Source organism: Electrophorus electricus, chromosome 6, assembly GCF_041902795.1.
Source record: "Electrophorus electricus isolate QZ-2024a chromosome 6, ASM4190279v1, whole genome shotgun sequence".
Lineage (NCBI taxonomy): Eukaryota > Metazoa > Chordata > Actinopteri > Gymnotiformes > Gymnotidae > Electrophorus > Electrophorus electricus.
In genome coordinates this window covers 13,749,030-13,766,677 of record NC_137502.1, presented here as the reverse complement: position 1 = coordinate 13,766,677, position 17,648 = coordinate 13,749,030, and the positions used below count along the sequence as shown (strand labels likewise).

General features: G+C 43.6%; 1 protein-coding gene across 5 annotated transcripts in view; it reads right to left on the bottom strand.

Annotated features, from left to right (window-relative positions):
* Positions 1–17,648, bottom strand: part of cd276 (CD276 molecule) — a 59,894-nt gene that overhangs the window by 23,384 nt on the left and 18,862 nt on the right. For all 5 annotated transcript variants that reach the window (XM_081715601.1, XM_081715598.1, XM_035525230.2 and 2 more), the window contains exon 5: positions 1,528–1,662. In XM_081715601.1, coding sequence (XP_081571727.1) covers positions 1,528–1,662 — 135 coding nt within the window. The remainder of the gene's footprint in view (positions 1–1,527; positions 1,663–17,648) is intronic.

Sequence of the window (17,648 nt, the reverse complement as noted above, 5' to 3'; positions counted from 1 at the left end):
TTTTAGTGAACTCAATACCTCTGGTCATTATTAGCATCAGTCAGTGGGCTTATGCATGTTATCATATCTTTGATTATTCTATAAACCTACCCATAGTTATGATTGTGATTCAAGAGTGTTACTCAAATCTTTTGGTAAACGAGAAATAATCACATTATCAAACTAATGATGAATTATTAATGAATTATTAAAAATGAATTAATTTTCCCTGTTAATGAGGGTGGTGCCCCAATTAATCTCATCAATTATGACTGACAATTTATTAAAGTTTTAAGATTACATGACCATTAGGTCCTTGGTTACCTGTCTGACCAAGGCCTTGATCCAAAACTGACTAGGCAGCCAGATGTAGTAGCCAATGATGCTTTACATTTAGGAGGGGAAAAAACTAAGAAGAATAATGAGAAATAAAAATTATAGTTTTTAGCTAGATTTTAAAGGAAGACAGAGTAGCACAGTTACAAAGAGATTATGGCAGAGAATCCCAATGGTTTGGAGTAGCAGCTGGAAGAATCTGCCACCCATGATTATAGTAGGAGTAGGAGCAAGACCATAAAGAGCTTTGAATGTTAGAAGAAGGATTTTATACTTAATCCTGCAGATAACAGCTAGCCAGTGTAGCTGCTGAAAGACAGGTTTGATGTGTGCAGAACAGTTGGTAGATATAAGTATTCTAGCTGCTGAGTTTTGGATGTACTGAAGGCAGTTGATCAATTTAGCAGGGAGATCAATTCAGCATTAAGTTTCCAGTAGTATTATGCAACCAGAATTTTAGATATGCAATACATGAACTCAATGCATGGGCAAAAACTGTGGGGAAAGCAGTACTAATAAAAATCTGAAAGTTGTCACCCCATTAGTGGCATTTACAGCCAAGATTATGAATGATGTGGCCTACTGGAGAAATATATAAAATGAGAAGAAGAGGTCCAAGAAAAGATCTCTATATGAACTGTTGTTTGTTAGTAAGATATAAGCGAAACATTTTTAGAGCTAAGTCAGTAATAAAAATAGACAACAGTCTAGAAATGAGAATGTTATGGCTTACAGGATGAAAAGCTACTGTGAAAAAAAAAATGAGTTGAATCCATTTTTAAAACAGAACGGCACTACAATTCTGATCTATTATAAAAACCCAAACATAGGTATGTAGTGTCGTACTTGATACCTAGCATGTTTCAGCTATTCTTCCCTCTAAACTCTACCAAACAACCAGGTTCTACAAAACATCTTCAGGACAACAGCAGCAAGAATGTGTATGTACATCAGTGTGTGGAAAAACAAAAGCCTTTGAACACTGCAGTTCCTCAGGTGAGTAGCCTCTAGATGGCCACAGGGTACAGGAAGGTAAACCAGGGCAAGGTCTTCTACATACACCTGCTGGGTATGGCCCTTAGTTTCTCATGAGCTGACTCATACCTTGTTATGTAATATGTCCTCTAGGGAGAGGGGGTGGAGTGTGGTGTGGTGGGGGAGGCATTTTAAGTATGCCCCCCCCCCCCCCCGTGCTATGGCGCATGCCCTTACCTGCTCGCATCTCCTCACAGCTCTCTTTGATCTTCCTGTGGCACACAGCAGCCAGGGCGACAAGGAGGCCTAGCAAACATACGGCCAGCCCCACCGTCACCCAGAGAGCCAGGGGAGGAAAAACCATGCCCTGGGCTGCGTACATATGCACGCACGCGCACACACACGCACACACACACACAGACACACACACACGCACACACAGACAGAAAGATGGAGACATCAGTATTATGGGATATTCACTTTTATGGCCATCATCATCTTCACCTTCATCACATTACTCTCATGGGCACAAGAAGTAGCTGCATTAGCAGCCATTCATGACGGCTTGTATTCATCCTGCTTTAATATCGTTTTAAGACTCTCCTAAAGGTCCGATGTGAAGCACCGCATCGTGCGGGTGACTGGCTGACAACACTGAGAAGGCAGTTAAGAGGCTCTAAAAGATTCCCAGAAGGCACCTCAGCCGTACTGCTGGAGCATCACTCCTGCGCGTGTTGTGTGCCGGAGTTCGCTGGCCGTGTGCCCTTTCCCTGGGGGCCATGTGACATTTCCGCTCCCCTAACATGGGATCCTCACCTCAGCTCAGCTCCTCAGTCACGTCTTTGCAGGGAGGGAGGAGGGGGAGGCCCAGGCCAGAGCCTCAGAGAGCGGGCAGCTTACTGGCATGGGGGGCAGGACTGGACGCTGGATAAAACAAAGCAGTGACCTAATGGACAGGACATGGCCGGGGGAGAAGAAGCAGGCCAAAACAAACAGGCTTGTGCCGACAGAGGAAGTTACTGTGGACTACTGCAGATTTCCACCGGGTGTTGCTGTCTGCATTTGTGTGGGAGCGGGTGTACCAGTGCACCATAGTGCGTGCGCGTGTATGGATAGAGGGAGAAAGGAAGTACAGAAAAAATAGAAGCACCCATAAATGGCCTTAACAAAATCACAACACATACTGTATACTGACTACAAAACATCTCTCTCTCTCTCTCTCTCTCTCTCTCTCTATATATATATATATATATATATATATATATATAACACTTTTTTTTTTTTAACTTGCAAAAGAGGGAGAACTCTGGGCCAATGCCAGAAGAATGGGGAGATAACTGAGCTTAAAACACCTGCCAAAAAATATTATTCTTATTAGGTCATGCTTTTCTGGACTAGGACGCAATAGCTGAAGAGAGAGAAGAAAAAACTCTGACCAACGGCACTGGGACAGAAAAAACTCTGACCAAGGGCACTGGTCAATGAGACAGAGATTTTAGAGGCCAGCGATGCCATGAGTGAAGCCTTGAGTCCAGCTTGGAGGATCATTGCAGGCTGTCCAGCTGTTGCGTGGCGTACAAGCGATTTTAGAACGCGTTTCCCTCAATCTAGATGCATCTTGCATCACACAGGACAGACCGATGGATCCGTAATGGAAAAACCTGTACCTTTCAGCCTCAAAGTCTATTCATCTACAGTTACGAGGTAGTATGTGTGTGTGTGTGTGTGTGTGTGTGTGTGTGTGTGTGTGTGTGTGTAGGGTAACTCAAAGTCATCCTGCAGCTTTTTTTTCCTCAACCTCTTATATTTTCTCCACCTCCATCTCCCTTTTGTCCACATGCAAACTGTCCACACTTTAGCATTAGGCTTACTCGGCATGCTGAGACTTCACCCCTAAAGTCCTGGTGGACGTGGAAGATCTATAAGTTTGTGGTGTAACCCATCTTTAATGGCTTTTTTTTCTCCCAAACCATAAGAAGGTCGAGAGTACAGGGTGGGAGGCTGTGAAAAGATAATGAGTACTAAAAAAATAAAATAGCTGTGTGGCCTATGGAGTCAAAATAACTCAGTAATAATTAAAGGGTATGTGCTTTTACTGCAGTTCAGTGGCCAAAGCAGTAATTGCGTATGCGAGAAATCAATATGACACCTACTTCTATATTAATGTCCTTGAGGACTAGCTGTGTAAATATCAGGGAACGGGAAGTCATACAAGCCCACAGTATCTTGTCAAGGAGAGCTAGGTGCTTTTCCTGGATGCAAACACAGGACAACACGGGCGAGCAAAGCCGTGAAGGAATGGAAAAGATATATCTAAATAAACAAGTCAATAAAATAAACACAAATAAAAATGAATGAATCTTCCGAGCGCTCTGGACCACCTGAGATAAGGGAACGTTGACGCGTGTGAACGTGGTCGTGCAGAACGAGAACACAACACAGGAAAGGAGGGGAAGAGAGAGAGAGAATGAGAGATGGTGGGGGAAAGAGAGAGAGAAAGACAAAGGAGGGGGTATGAGAGAGATAATGGAATAAATGGATGTGGTGTTAGAATAGCCATGCGGAGCCCTGCAGCCTCCTCCTCCTGTCCCTCCCTCTGCCTCTCCATCTCTCCTCTCCCTCCTCTCTCCTCTTCTGCTTCAGCCCTCTATCTCTCATGCCGTCTCCTCCACTGAGTGAGGACAGACTGATAAAGACAAATACTGGGGAGGGTTATCGTTTCTGCGCTGGAATCCCTGAGGCCTGCAGGATCATATTTCTCTCTTTTGGCTGTTTGATGATGTGATTTTGTTTCCCACTGCAATAGATTTGTCCCTAATGGCTCTATTTACCCATCATCCACCTTCGCTCCTTTCTACGGTCCCTACTCATCTCCAGCTTGTTCTCTCCATCTTCGTCTCCTCTAGCTTGGGACATAGCGCCTCCTTTGAGTCCTCTGTTTTGCTGCTTCTTTTTTTTTTTTTACCACCACAGTGCATCACAGGGATGGGCTAAGTAGGAATGTACAATGGCTTGAACTGCTAATATTACCAGTATGACATCTACATTCTAAATATAGCACTACCAAGTTAAATGGATGTTAAGGCACATGTGATGAGTAGTTATTAGAAGCACTGGCGATGGTTTAAACAACACTGCCGGGGCTTGCATGGGTCACAGTAGCACCTGTTTTGCATCCCACCCCACCCTACCCCACCATGTCTCCTTTTGTGTGTGGGAATAACGAGCTCTCTGGCTTCTTCTTACCCACCACCTCCATCTCACCCCTCTGACAAACACCTGGATCAAGGATCAAAGAAACCACCTCCCTTATCTGTGACAAAAAGAAAAAAGGGAGAGTGAGAAGTGTGTGTGTGTGTGGTGTGTGAATGAGAGAGAGAGAGAGAGAGAGAGAGAGTGTCACCTCCACACAGCAGCACAAGGACATGGACAGGCAGGGAGTGAGAAAGGAGTGAGGGATGAGCCCCCAGGCAAAAATGAGGAAGGGGAAAAGGAAAGCAAGCGGCAGTTCAGAAACGGCTTCCTGCAGGCTAAATGCCAAGCTGAGACTCTAGGGCACCAGGAATGAGGAGAGGAAGAAGCCAAAGAACCGGCACAGGGAGCAGCTGAGACGCTGAGATGTCACAGACAAAGAGGGACGTCTGTGTGAACAAGAATTGTGTTCTGCATTGTAAAGGCCAACTGTTTATCCACTGAAATACAGTTTTACAGTGTCGAGTGATAAATGCAACTAAGTATACCACACAGGAAGAAACAAGACAGCTCCAGTTCACTGCAATTTCTTAACTGCTATTGCTATAGCTTTTAATGCCATGAGCAGACAGACCCAAAACAATAACATATACAGTACACTGCCTAAAATGATCAAGAAAATGCAGCAGTCATCTCCTGCTGGTGCACACTGACATTTCTGAGGCTATTTGCTATTATTTATTTATCCATCTCTTTATTTTCTGCTCCTCCACCAAACTCGCCAAGGAGCCTGCAAGAATTCTGATTAGCAATAACAATAAATGCAATCAGAGACGGCGAGCCAGAAATGTCAGAGGACAGAGATTAGCCAAACAGGAAGACACAAGAAGGGCTAAGATTTGATTTCTCTCCTTTAGAGGGATTTGGTTTGAATAAATGACTTTGGATTTGCCTTCGACGCATGGCATTAATTTCAATAAAGGTGACGGTTTTCAATTTCTTTTTCTTTTTTTTTCTTGACAGAGCATCGGGGCTTGGTAAGGCTACCTGTCCCTCAGCATGCATGTGTGTGTGTGTTTAAGAAGACCTGCAACGCAATGGGAGCTGAGAAGCTTGGCACACTGTGGAATTGGGGCTGTCTTTTGTCTCATCAGCATCTTTGTGCAGCAGTCGCCTGCTGTTTTGGGGAGTTTCGTTAGAGGCGGGAAAGCAGAGGGCCGGCTATTTGGCATTCAGAAGAGGAGCGCATGCTTCGCTTTCTGCCTGCTCAAAAAACAAAAACACCAAAAAACCACTTCTCTTAAAACGACATCATTCCGCTTATCCTGATGTCAAATGGCGATGTTTAAGGAAGAAAGCTGCCCCGTTTCCACAGGCAACTGCACACTTGGACTCCTTCGGAACGACCCCCAGCGGCTCTCCGCAAGCCGGCAGACTTTGTTGACAACTGCACATTTTGCTGTAATAAATTACAGGCTTATGACAGAAAAATCCCTGAAATATTGGGTGCCGCACGTTGTGCGAAATCATCAATCAGCTAGCATCACGGCTAGCCCCGGTTGGCTCCGTTTGAACCGCGTCGGCATTTAATGTTGGCGGAGTTGTGGGCTCCCATTCTCATTCTGATTCTACCATGAAGTGTCATTTAATCTTTCCATCTTAGGTGTCAGGCCCACAACTACAAATACGGACTGTTAACATTTTACCAGGCCTTTTTGTGACACAAAGGTTTCTGCAACTGAATGTGACCATAGACACAACAAGCACGCTAACAAAACCCAAACCAAGACACTGCACGCCGAGCCCACCACAGCAGTAAGTGAAGTTCACTCCCTGTCACTGTTTAGAAACAATTACAATCTCTAGGAGCTTCTCTGATTGGCACGAGCTGAAACAGTGAGCCGAGCTGCGATTGGCTAAACTCGGTGTAACACTCGTGTTTGATTTGCTGAGCCAAGTTGGCGTCTCCCTGGCAATGACAAAAGAACAGTCTCCCTAGCAATGAAAACCCCTAAATGAGTCTCGCTCTGATGAGACACATTAGTATGGCACTCTTCAAAAATGAGCATTCTAGTCATAGTGTTTACACAGCTGCTGCTACACTGGGCCTGGAGGCTGATCTAATGGTAGTGCTCTCAACAGAAAGAACACAGCCATGTAAATACACTCTTCATGCTTTGCCCTTCCCGCCCGGATCAATAAAACGCATTTTAAGCCATCCAGAAAAATGTCTGATATGTTTAGCTGAGCAGCACCACATTTGCTAACAAAATATACCAACAGGACAATAAAATCTCCACTTCACCTGATGAACCAGCATAAAATCCAAGCCCTGTAATAGGACATGGACATAATTTACCCTAATTATGGCCTCTGGATTTTTTTTATGTATAAAAAACCTAAAAAATAAAACAATGCTTTATAGAAGGTTTGTTGACAATTGTGCAGATGTACAGTTCCTTTCTAGATGCTTTTTCCCTGTAAATCTACATCTCTCATTTTTTACTTTTTTTAAATTTTATATATTATATATTTTAAATATGAAATGCCCATTGCTCAGTGGAAGAGCATGGGGGTGTACTCATTAGGAGAGTGTGCCGGAACAGGAGAAATGTAGGGCAGCTAGGAGTCAGGGGAGTCGAGGACCCGACCGCTCCTGGCCAGCTGCAGCCTGCTAGGGGAAGCGTTAATCGAGCTCCAGTCAGGGGGATGATCCGATGGCCAGGCCCTGACTGACACCAGCTCCATCACCGCTGGACTGGACTATTGATTTTTCCTCTTGCTACTCTATTTGTGCTTGCTCGTTCTCTCTGTTTGTCTCTCTCTCACTTTCTCTTTCTCCCAGTAGGAGGTAATGGGCGATAGGAACTTTGGTTGCTATAATCAGCCTAAGACGTCATGTTCTTTAAAATTTTAATTAGCTTTAAACAAAAGGCCTGTTCTGCAAGGGTGAGAGAACTGCAGGAGGCAATCACTCAGACCTAAGCTGTCTCAGCTATGAGGGGACTGAACATGTGTGTATTCACTTCTCAGTGTTTTTCCTAGTGTCCTGCCTGATGACTTAGAAATAGATCAAATAGAAAGACAGAAGACACATTTATTATGTTATTATAAAGTAACATAACATTTGTGTGTGTCTATATATATAAAAATAAAACACTGGCATGAGAGAGAATGTAAAAACCTAGTCACCTGTCCTATGTTGCATTACTCAATAGATTTCCAAACTGCCTCGGGAAGCAACATCAGCACACGGACTGTGTGTTGAGAGCTTCATGAAATGGGATCGCTGAGCAACTGCACACAAGCCTAAGATCAGTATGCCCAATGCCAAGCGTTGGCTAGAGTGGCATAAAGCACATCACCACTAGACTCTGGAGCAGTGAAAAAGTTTTCTCTGGATTGATAAAGCACACATCACTACCTGGCAGTCTGATGGATGAATCTGGGTTTGGTGGATGCCAAGAAAATGCTATCTACCAAAATGCACAGTGCCAACAGGTTGGTGGAGGAAGGATAATAGTCTAGGGCTTTTTGTTGTTGTTGTTGTTTGGCCTACATCGTTTAGCTCCAGTGAAGGGTAATGATAATGTGACAACAGTTTGGGAAAGGCCCTTTCTTGTTCCAGAATGGCTGTAAACATGGTTTGACACATTTTGTATGGATGAACTCCAGTGGCCTGCACAGAATGCTGACTTCAACTACACAAAACAACTTTAGGATGAATGGGAGCATCAGCTGTGAGATGAGCCTTCTTGTCCAACATCAATGCCCCACATCGAACTGCTGTTTAGACCAAATGTGCACAAATTCCCAAAAGGCTACAAAACCTTGTGCAAGCCTTCCCTGAAGCATGGGCCATACTAACACCAATGGTTTTGGAACTAGATGTCCATCAAGGTTATATTTATGTGCTATATACTTATATGGTGTTCATTTACTTTTCGCCATCTTGTGTGTGTGTGTGTGTGTGTGTGTGTGTGTGTGTGCGCGCAAGTAAATTGTAATTATACATAGAATAAGAGCTTCATATAGGTCCCAGCCCACTTTCTTCATACCAGCACTCAACATTGTCTCAAGCTCTACTCACGTGTTATCAGCTATTCACCTCCCTTCGTGTTTTACTGAATTAAACCCACAACACCTCCAGAATGGCCAACAGTGACGTCTGCTGTCCCAGCCACACCCCCCTCCGATCTCACTTTTAATCCAAATCACAACTCTTTAAACTTAACCCCAAACTGGCCTCCCTGGTGAACAAGGCCGTACTCAGCCCCACAGATACATACGCTTTCCCCCCCAACACAGCAGATCCATACTGGCCTCCTCGGTGACTAAGGCCACTGGCACTGTTAACGCATGCTCAGTGCCACCGGTTGCAGCTGGAAGTACCACATTATACAATGACAATACAACACTTCACTCACCAACCCAGTCCTCCATGTTCCTAAAACATTTCTCCAAATAGTCTGTGCTCTCCTTATCCACAGCCACTGACTAGCCCTTTCAGCTACTGATAACCTAAGTGTAGCTGTGAAAGAGTCATCAGTTATGGCCTCTAAAGCTGAACTGGACAAGCAAGGGTGTGGCAGACTTTGCTACAAATCCTCCAACACCCATCTCTACGGGTCTTACATGTGCCTGCCACCCGCGTTCACTCACATCAGCCACCAAATCTGCATATTTCAGCTTTTTCCTCTCAAAAGCTTCATCCACTGCATTCCCAAATCGTTAACTCTATAAAATAAACTATCCATTTACGTTCAGATACAACAGCATGTCTGGCCTCAGTATAGTTGGCACAATGCACTGCGGGACCTGTGGTTCTTTAACTACAGCCACTAGCAATTTCCAATGACATGCTACACCCTATCTACCTATATTCATAGTCTGCACTCCCTCTCCAATACATTGCACCTCACACACAAACCTAACCACTTTATTACCATCACCACCCTGCAACGCATTAACCTCTAGGCGCTTACTATTGAATAAACATGCTAATACACTAAGCACTTTATTTTGTCTCCATTTGTATCATCCCTGCAACAAACTAACCTTACAGCTAACCTTACTAACCTGATAAAATATGCTTCAGCATGCCAACCCCACACATAATTTACAACTAGGGTCTACTCACCAACAAAGGTTTTGTGTAGTTGAAGGTTATCGGATGTTGCTCCCAGCAAAAACTTACTGCGACTCACATCCATTGCCCACAACTGTTGTCAGGTGATTTTTTTGCTTCTCTAGATTTTCCAAACGCAGACAGTGTCCTTGTTTTCGTTGTGATGCTGCCATTTGGTGCTCTGTGCTCTTCCTGTTCGTGAATAAAACTAGTCAAATTTGCCTTTTCATTCATGGATCAGGCTTTGGGTCAGGTCAAATCGCCAGTCCCAAAACCTGCTTTTCCACATTTCACCTGGCCAATGACATCCCTTAGTTTTAACGAGATGTTGGCTAATTGCATTGCGAATGGCACATTCCACTTCTTACCCAATTTAGTGACTGGTGCAGCTGATTTTATTACCACATCCTCAGACCCTAAAAAAATCATTTAGCAATTCACCTTGGCACATTTAAATTTCTGAATTAAACTTGTCAGTGATAGCTCCAACATCCCTCTTCCATACCATGGCACACTACCTAAACAATGCTGCAACCCTGGCGCCTTCCCTATAGCATTTGTTATAATCCTCTCCAGCCTCTCTACTTCTGAAATTGGGACCTCATAAAGCGTCAGTGGCCATCTGATACAAGACAAGAAGCCAAACTGGAGACACCAAAATTTACCTAGTAAACATGATTTCTCAATGCTATTAATAGCCTTCACAATTCTGTTTTTAGCCACACAATTTGCTTTTATCATTTAGTGCTACACCTATGCCATCTACCTAAAGTCTTAGAAACAGTGATTTCTCCAGTACAGAAGGAATCAGTTCTCCTTCCATCAAAAAAATTCCCACATAAGCTTTCTTTTAACAATTGACAAACATCTAGATTTGCTAGGTTTAACCTTCATCCTTACCCAATATTAAAGTTTAATATTATATAATCGTCATAAGAATCCTCCGTATGAGGTCTACAAAAGAAGCAGTATTCAGCTTATAACTCATGGTAGAACATAAATGACACCCCCCACACAAACCCGTTATTAACTCAGTGAAGTCCGAAAATTAGCCCTCTTTGACTGAACCTACTCACTGCCGTCAGCGCACAATAAAGCTGCAAAGGTGTCTAATTAAACTGCTCATGATCACTTAGAACAACCTTAACAACCCGAAAAGTAGGCTAAGCTATTCATTATGCCTCTATTAGCCATCCAAGAACATTGGGAAGCCTTAATTAAGCAGGTGAAGAGCACAGCTCATTCACATGCTCGCCTGTCAGGGGGTGGAGCTGGGCTGATGGGGTCTGCCCCCAAGATGCAGCTTAAAAGCTCTCTTCATGAGTTCCCAAAGCAGCACGCAGACAGCAGCGCCCCCGCCAGCTCAAACCTCTGGGTCATTAACCAGAACGGGTCACCCACGTTGTTTCTGAATTGAAAAATGTGAAAGCCTTGGCTGGTCCCATGCTCATGCTCAAATGGTCAGAGTGCGAGTAAAGCAAGTTGTTTTGTTTTTTTTCCTCATTGCAAGCGAAACTTCACTTGCTAGTTGTGAAGAGTCCATAAGTAAAAGTATAATGGTTTGTTCAATTGTTCATGTAATAACCTTAAGGTGATTCCAGGACATTACAGAAATTATTGAATCTACCTGCACACACACACACACACACACACACACACACACACACACACACACACAGAGACCAAAAATAAAATTGCTATAATTGTATGTGTATGGTTTTGAATATTTCTTTGTTTGTGTATATATATATATATATATATATATATATATATATATGCAGTCGACTCTAGACGTGGCACTTTTCTGTGCAGTCTGGTCTTATTGTTTCTCGACATGAGGGTAGAGGAAGTGTCAATGCCAGCATAGCAGGGCTTCTTGAAGATTGAAAGACAAGAAATCACTTAGAACAAAACATGGCACACCATAGCAGAGGATGTCAGAAGATGAATGAACAGACAAACACTTTCAATGAACACTTTCAATCATGAAGAAAAATTGCTGGACATATGCAGAATGCTGTCCAAAATATAGGCACGGATGTGTCAAATACACCAAAACATGAGGAGCAGGCATAAGAATTGGCCTCCAAGAGTTTAGCCAGTGGGGAGAAGCTCAAGGATCTGATGACGTGAATGCTGACAGCAGTAGCAGTGTCTGGATTTATTTAGTAGCACACAGCAAGCTTCTTACCGCTCAGATTCAGCCAAACTCTTAACCACTGAACACTATTAAAAATACACACATTTAACAGAAGCCCCTGAAACAAGGCCAGAGTTAAACATGGCACTATCCTGGCACAGAGTGACCAGTGAAGATACCCAACATTTGGTAACATCTTTAGCCCACAGGGCTAAGCCAGCCAGTGACTGCAAAGAATCTGCAAGGGTTTGCAACCAAGCAATAAACCTACATGTTCAGTGGCCAGTATGTTAGTAGCATCTATGCTGTGCCCAAACTGACCAGACACTTTATTAGGTATGCATATAGACGCAGGCCTCAACAGGTGTACACTCAGCAGTGAAACAAACACGTGTACAAACTCCAGCTAAGTGCCAGGCGCACGCATACCATCCAAATACCCTGCTAGCACCATGTGAGTGTCACTGCTGCATTGGGAATGGTCTAATAATATCCAGTCAACAGATGTCCAGTGGTCAGAAACTGACCAGTGATGGAGGAGGTTAAAAAAAACAAAAAAAAAAACCACCCACTACAATAAAAAATAAATACAAATGGCCAGTGCATGTAGATGAAAGAATGCTAGGATGCATTTCTGATAAAGTGGGTGGTGAGTGTATATAACCTACACAATATTTTTGAAAAATTGTAAATATATATATAAATACATCTGATTTGGCTTGCCCGATTTATTCATTCGTTATTTCTCTTACTTTAACAAATGCACTGGCATTGCATCAGTTGTCTTGGAGAGCCATGATATTCCTCACCAGACCTCAACCACATGCTCAAAAAGTAAGACCGCATTTAATTCGCATCCTTTTTTCACAAATCTTCAGTTCAAAGAGCAAGTGACAGTGGCTCATCCACTGCAGCAGATTATGTAACAGCAGAGTTTCTAAAAAAGACATGATTCTCTCTCTCTCTGTTATTACCATTTTCTGGACAGCAGTATATTCAGGTATTTTAGTTGGAGCTGAGGTGTTAGAGAAGTTAGAGACAGCACAGTTTTGGTTCAAGAGAAATAAATAAATGAACAAACTGCTAAATAAATAATTAGACTTTCAGAAACCTTGAGTTGAAAAATGTAAAAATGCAAATGAGATTGGGAAGCAGGATGTGCAATTGTGTTCATGCATGTGTGTAAGAGAGAGTGAGAGAACACACCACTGACAGACAATGCATGAGGAAGACAGTCAGAGCATCAAAATAACAAAGCCACTTGATTTTTTTTTTCTTCAAGGATGCTCCTGTTGATGGGTTTGGACATTTGAGCTCAGTTCTTGGACATAAATGAGGAGTTTCCTGAAGGCAGCAGCCCAGTGGGTGAAGGGGGGAGGGAGAGTCAGCTCCGCTTCCACGTCTAACTGGGCCACTCTCTCTTCACAGATACCACCGCTGCTCACCCAGCCATCAATTACATCTTATGGCCGCACAGGTCGTGCCCCCGGCTCTTAATGCTGCTTCAACTCACGGCCAGGAAGTGAACTCATACCTGGCACCAGGCAAGTGTACTTCATCCGATTCCCCCCTCAAGCACATCGTGAAGACCTCAGACAGATTCATTTACACAATGACTATATCCTCTGGAGAAAAACCTTTTTTTTTTTTTTTTTACTAGTCTCAGTTCTATAAGGGCCACAGATATAGAGAAAGCTGCTTCATGATGTCTTATATAAAGTCCAACTGAAAGCTTCCATCCCAGTTTTATGGCTGGGGAAGAAAAAGGGTGTGCAGAGTTTGACCCCAAGGACATTTGTGGCTTGGTGTTTTTTTTAGAAGTCTATTATTAGAGGTATTGGATCAATATGGCTTGGAAGAAACTAAAAGGATAAGTCTCAGTAATTTGGGGGCCATACTAAATATGCCCCAGTGTGTGAACTATACTTGATCCATACTTGATGTTGATCCATACTAGATTCACACACACCAGTTTGTGATGTCGATCCATGCTGGAATCACATGCACCAGTTTGTGATCTTGCAATAAATCGATGGTGGAGCTGCTGGGCAGGGTTGATGATGTGTTCAGTGGCCCACTTTTTAAAAAACTGACTAAACTCTTTCTCCCTCACTCTTTTACTTCCCCCAATCTCTCTCTCTCTCTCTCTGCAGAAGCATATGTGAGTGCAGAATGCTCCAAAACACCCTCAGCAATTCAACATATCTCAGACAAGCCTGCCTTTCTGTTTGCTTCCCACTGACACAGTGAGAGTGACGCAATAGACCTCCTTCTGCCCGGAACCAATTTTTCCGACATGGAGCCAGAAGCAGGCAGGGACCTGCGTGACTGCGTTATGGGCTGGCCACTGACTAGCAGGCTTGGGTCAGCCCCGAGTCTGCTGCTCATCACAGGAGTAAAATCGCAGGCCACGATCTTATAGCTACTGCCAATGCTGCTGGCCGAACAAGGTGCATAGTTCATTGTGTAATTTGTTACCATGGTTGTCTGGCCATCTCTAGCAATGGGAATTAATAAATAAACAAACAAACAAATATAGCACTCATATGCAAATTGTAGGGGTTGCATTGACATGCAAGTGATTTCAGTGTGAATTAAGAGTTATCAGTGCTGCTGCATGTTAACCCTCTGGCGTGTGACTGGTGTGAGAGCTTTTCCCCTTGTCCCCAGACAGGCGCATTATGCCTATGAGAGACCATTTAAGGGAGGGTCAGAGGACTGATGCGCTGTGCACCGAGCGTCGCCGACGGCAGGCTGCTCTTATCGCCAACACTCCCCCACCACCAACACAGCCCCTCCCTCCCCTCGTCCCTGTTTAGAGACTCCACACACAAACAGCATGGAGCAAAGCCTACTGCTGACGTTTAAACAGAGGAGGAGGGAGCTTATGTTCCTTGGGCCCATTCAGCCAGCCAAGAAGCAGGCTGACGCATGTGCGAGCGAGACAGGACAGTGAGACCGGATGGAGCGAGAGATTGACATCCGGCTTTTCAGCAAGGACCATCTGTCATGTTTGTTGAGATTTACTTGAGAATACGAGACCTATGAGTAAAAGGACAATGGCCTGCATTTTTAATGTTAGACTGATGAGGCTGAAGGACGGATCTGGATTTCTCTGACTTCTTAACACTGAGGACTGTGAGCTGGGCCATACAACAGAGCACATTTACGTCAAACCACACTGGATGAGGAGCACGGGGATGTGCAGACAGGCATGGAGGCCAGCTAAAGCACAGGACAAATTAGTATGACACTGTGCGGCGGGGCGGGGGATGGGGCAACTTTTCAAAGCTAAAGAACTCCATGACTGCATCTAAATAGAAACCGTCAAAATTAGTTGATGGTGAAACAAGTGGGTCATGGGATTTCATGTAAGCACTCTGCATTGGCCTTGGTTTTGAATTTAAGTTATTGGTGGAATAACTGAATGGCTCCTAAAAGCGCGTGGGTCTCTCTCTTTGGAAGGGGCCCATGGTCTAGCCATGCCTAGGGTTCATTTTCACACTTTGCAATCAATTACTGGACCCTAGAGTAAACTATAGAAAAGAGCTAGCTGAGTCCGGGACAGCCAAGCGCCTAATTGAAAATACATTACACCAAAAGACAATGGTCTTTGTGCATAAGCTGACATTGATTTAGACTGTTTTAAAGCCAGAAACAAAAGCAATTTAAAAAGGTGGCAAGCTTCCTTTGTGCAACACTAATTTGTGTCCATATCTTCTGGAGACTTAAATCCAAATATAAAGGGATGTAAATAATTGGGCAGAGTGCTCTTGGTAAGTATGGCCCAGACGTTTTTAGGAGGCTATTCTCTGTTTAGTGTTTAAGCTAAAGTGCTGAGGTGAATATGATTTTAAATATCTGAGCCAAGGAAGATGACATTCTGTGCAAAACCAATCTCTGACAGGATTTAATGGGATTGTGTGACACAAACACGTATGCGCAGGCCTGCACACACACATACAAGCTAGCCTTTTGGACAACCATTTGCCTACATCAATTAAAGAAAGTTAAGGATTCTTTTGGCATGTGCCTTTGAAGTGTAGTCAGACAAAAAATAATAATAATAAAAATAAATAAATAAATCACAGACCACTTTTATTTTCTCTTCCGGTGACGGCAAGATTCACATTTTCATTTAATATCAAGGCATTCCCATAATGTATTACTACCAAGTCCAAATACTTGAGTCACCATCAATTCCATAAAAATAATAATAATAAAAAATATAGGTTTGTAGTTGGTATTATGAGTAATGTGAAACAAAGCAATATATGGCAGTTGTTTCTCAAATGAATTGCGAAGAGAGGAGTTTTATCAGTTTACTTAGAAATTAATCAGATTAAAAAAAAATTAAAAAACAATTGTCAGAGGCGCCGAGGTCCGATGCAGGATGAGCTAAGCCTTATGAAATACAGTGCTTATCAGTATCCAGACTGTGTTTGCAAACAAAAGACCTGCAGCTGGATAAATGAGATGATGTAAGGGGCCTGCAGCCTGAGAGACAGAGAGAAAAAGAAAGAGTGAGAAGGAGAGACACCCCACACACCACAGAGAGAGGGAGAGGAGAGACAGAGAGAGAAAGGAGGGAGAGTGAGAGGGAGAGAGAGGGAAGAAGGAAGGAGCAGAGAGAGGCAGAGGAGAGAGAGATGGAGAGAGGGAGACAGAGGCCTTTAGAAGATTATTTGATAAACTTCAGCCCATACTCACCTGCAGCAAATTAGGTTTTGGGTTTTTTTTGTTTTGTTTTTTACCAGAAAGCATTTAGTCTCTCGAGTTTCCTTTTGGGGATATTTATCAGAGGACTGGTCACGCGCAATGGGGCAGAGAAGGGCAAGTGTTCGTATGAAGAAGTGTGCTGTTTGTGCTTAAGACAGTAATTAATCCAGAGCTCCATCAGGGGAGCAGAGCAGAGAGCAGCTCTGCTGACAGCCCACTCATTTAGGCTGCTGTTTCTCCTGCCTCTGCATGCGCTAATTACATTTAAATTAGACCTGGAAAGAAGTGGTGAGAGGGAGAGAGCAACGTCTAATACAGTGCTTTGTTTTTGAACTTTGTCGTTCTCCATTTCTCCCTGCTCTCTTTCATTTGTCCCACCTTCCACCCAACACACTCAGAACACACACACACTTTGGCTTTTCTCATTTCTTCTCCAGCCAACTGTGGCCAGCTTGGTCAGGTAGTAATTTAGGAGGACACACGTGCCGGGACATGCGGTAGGACAGACGATGGCATTGGGGAAGGGAGAATGCCTGAAAGGCAAGATAATGAAGGGAAAAACCACAACAAAGCGATATTGCCAACACCACTGCCTGGGCAAGCTGGAGTGAACCGCGTGCTGCTCTGAGTCTGGATGAATAGAGGTATGTGTGTGTGTGTATTTATGTATGCAGAGCATTTCTAATATCACTGCAAAGCGAAAAGAGTATCTTTCATCCATCTAAGAGCATCTCATCAGAATCTATTATCATTTTATTTACTTTGACATGAATCCAAATTGAAAGCTGAGGAATTGAGAGGTGTGTGACGAACCCCCCCCCCCCCAACAGACTGGCCAGCAGTCTACGAGTGCAAGCGCTTAGAACTACCTTGCTGGATTTGTATGCTCTATGAGGCACTCGCACGAAAACAGAGCTGAAACTTCTCTCTCTCTGTTGTTCTCGTTCCCTCTCTCTGACCTCCAGTGTTGAAAGAGTGGCTAAAAAAAGTTCTTAGTGGAAGATGGAGGGATGAACTAGGTTGAAGATGAACAGGCACTCCTGGTCGTTGTCATCTTCTGTAACCACTTCACACACAGACACACCCAGCACTGCAAAAACATTCTCATGCAAATATATGCAATATTTGTGCCATATTTCTGAGCTCCTGACATGATGCAGCACTTTTGTGCAGAGTCAA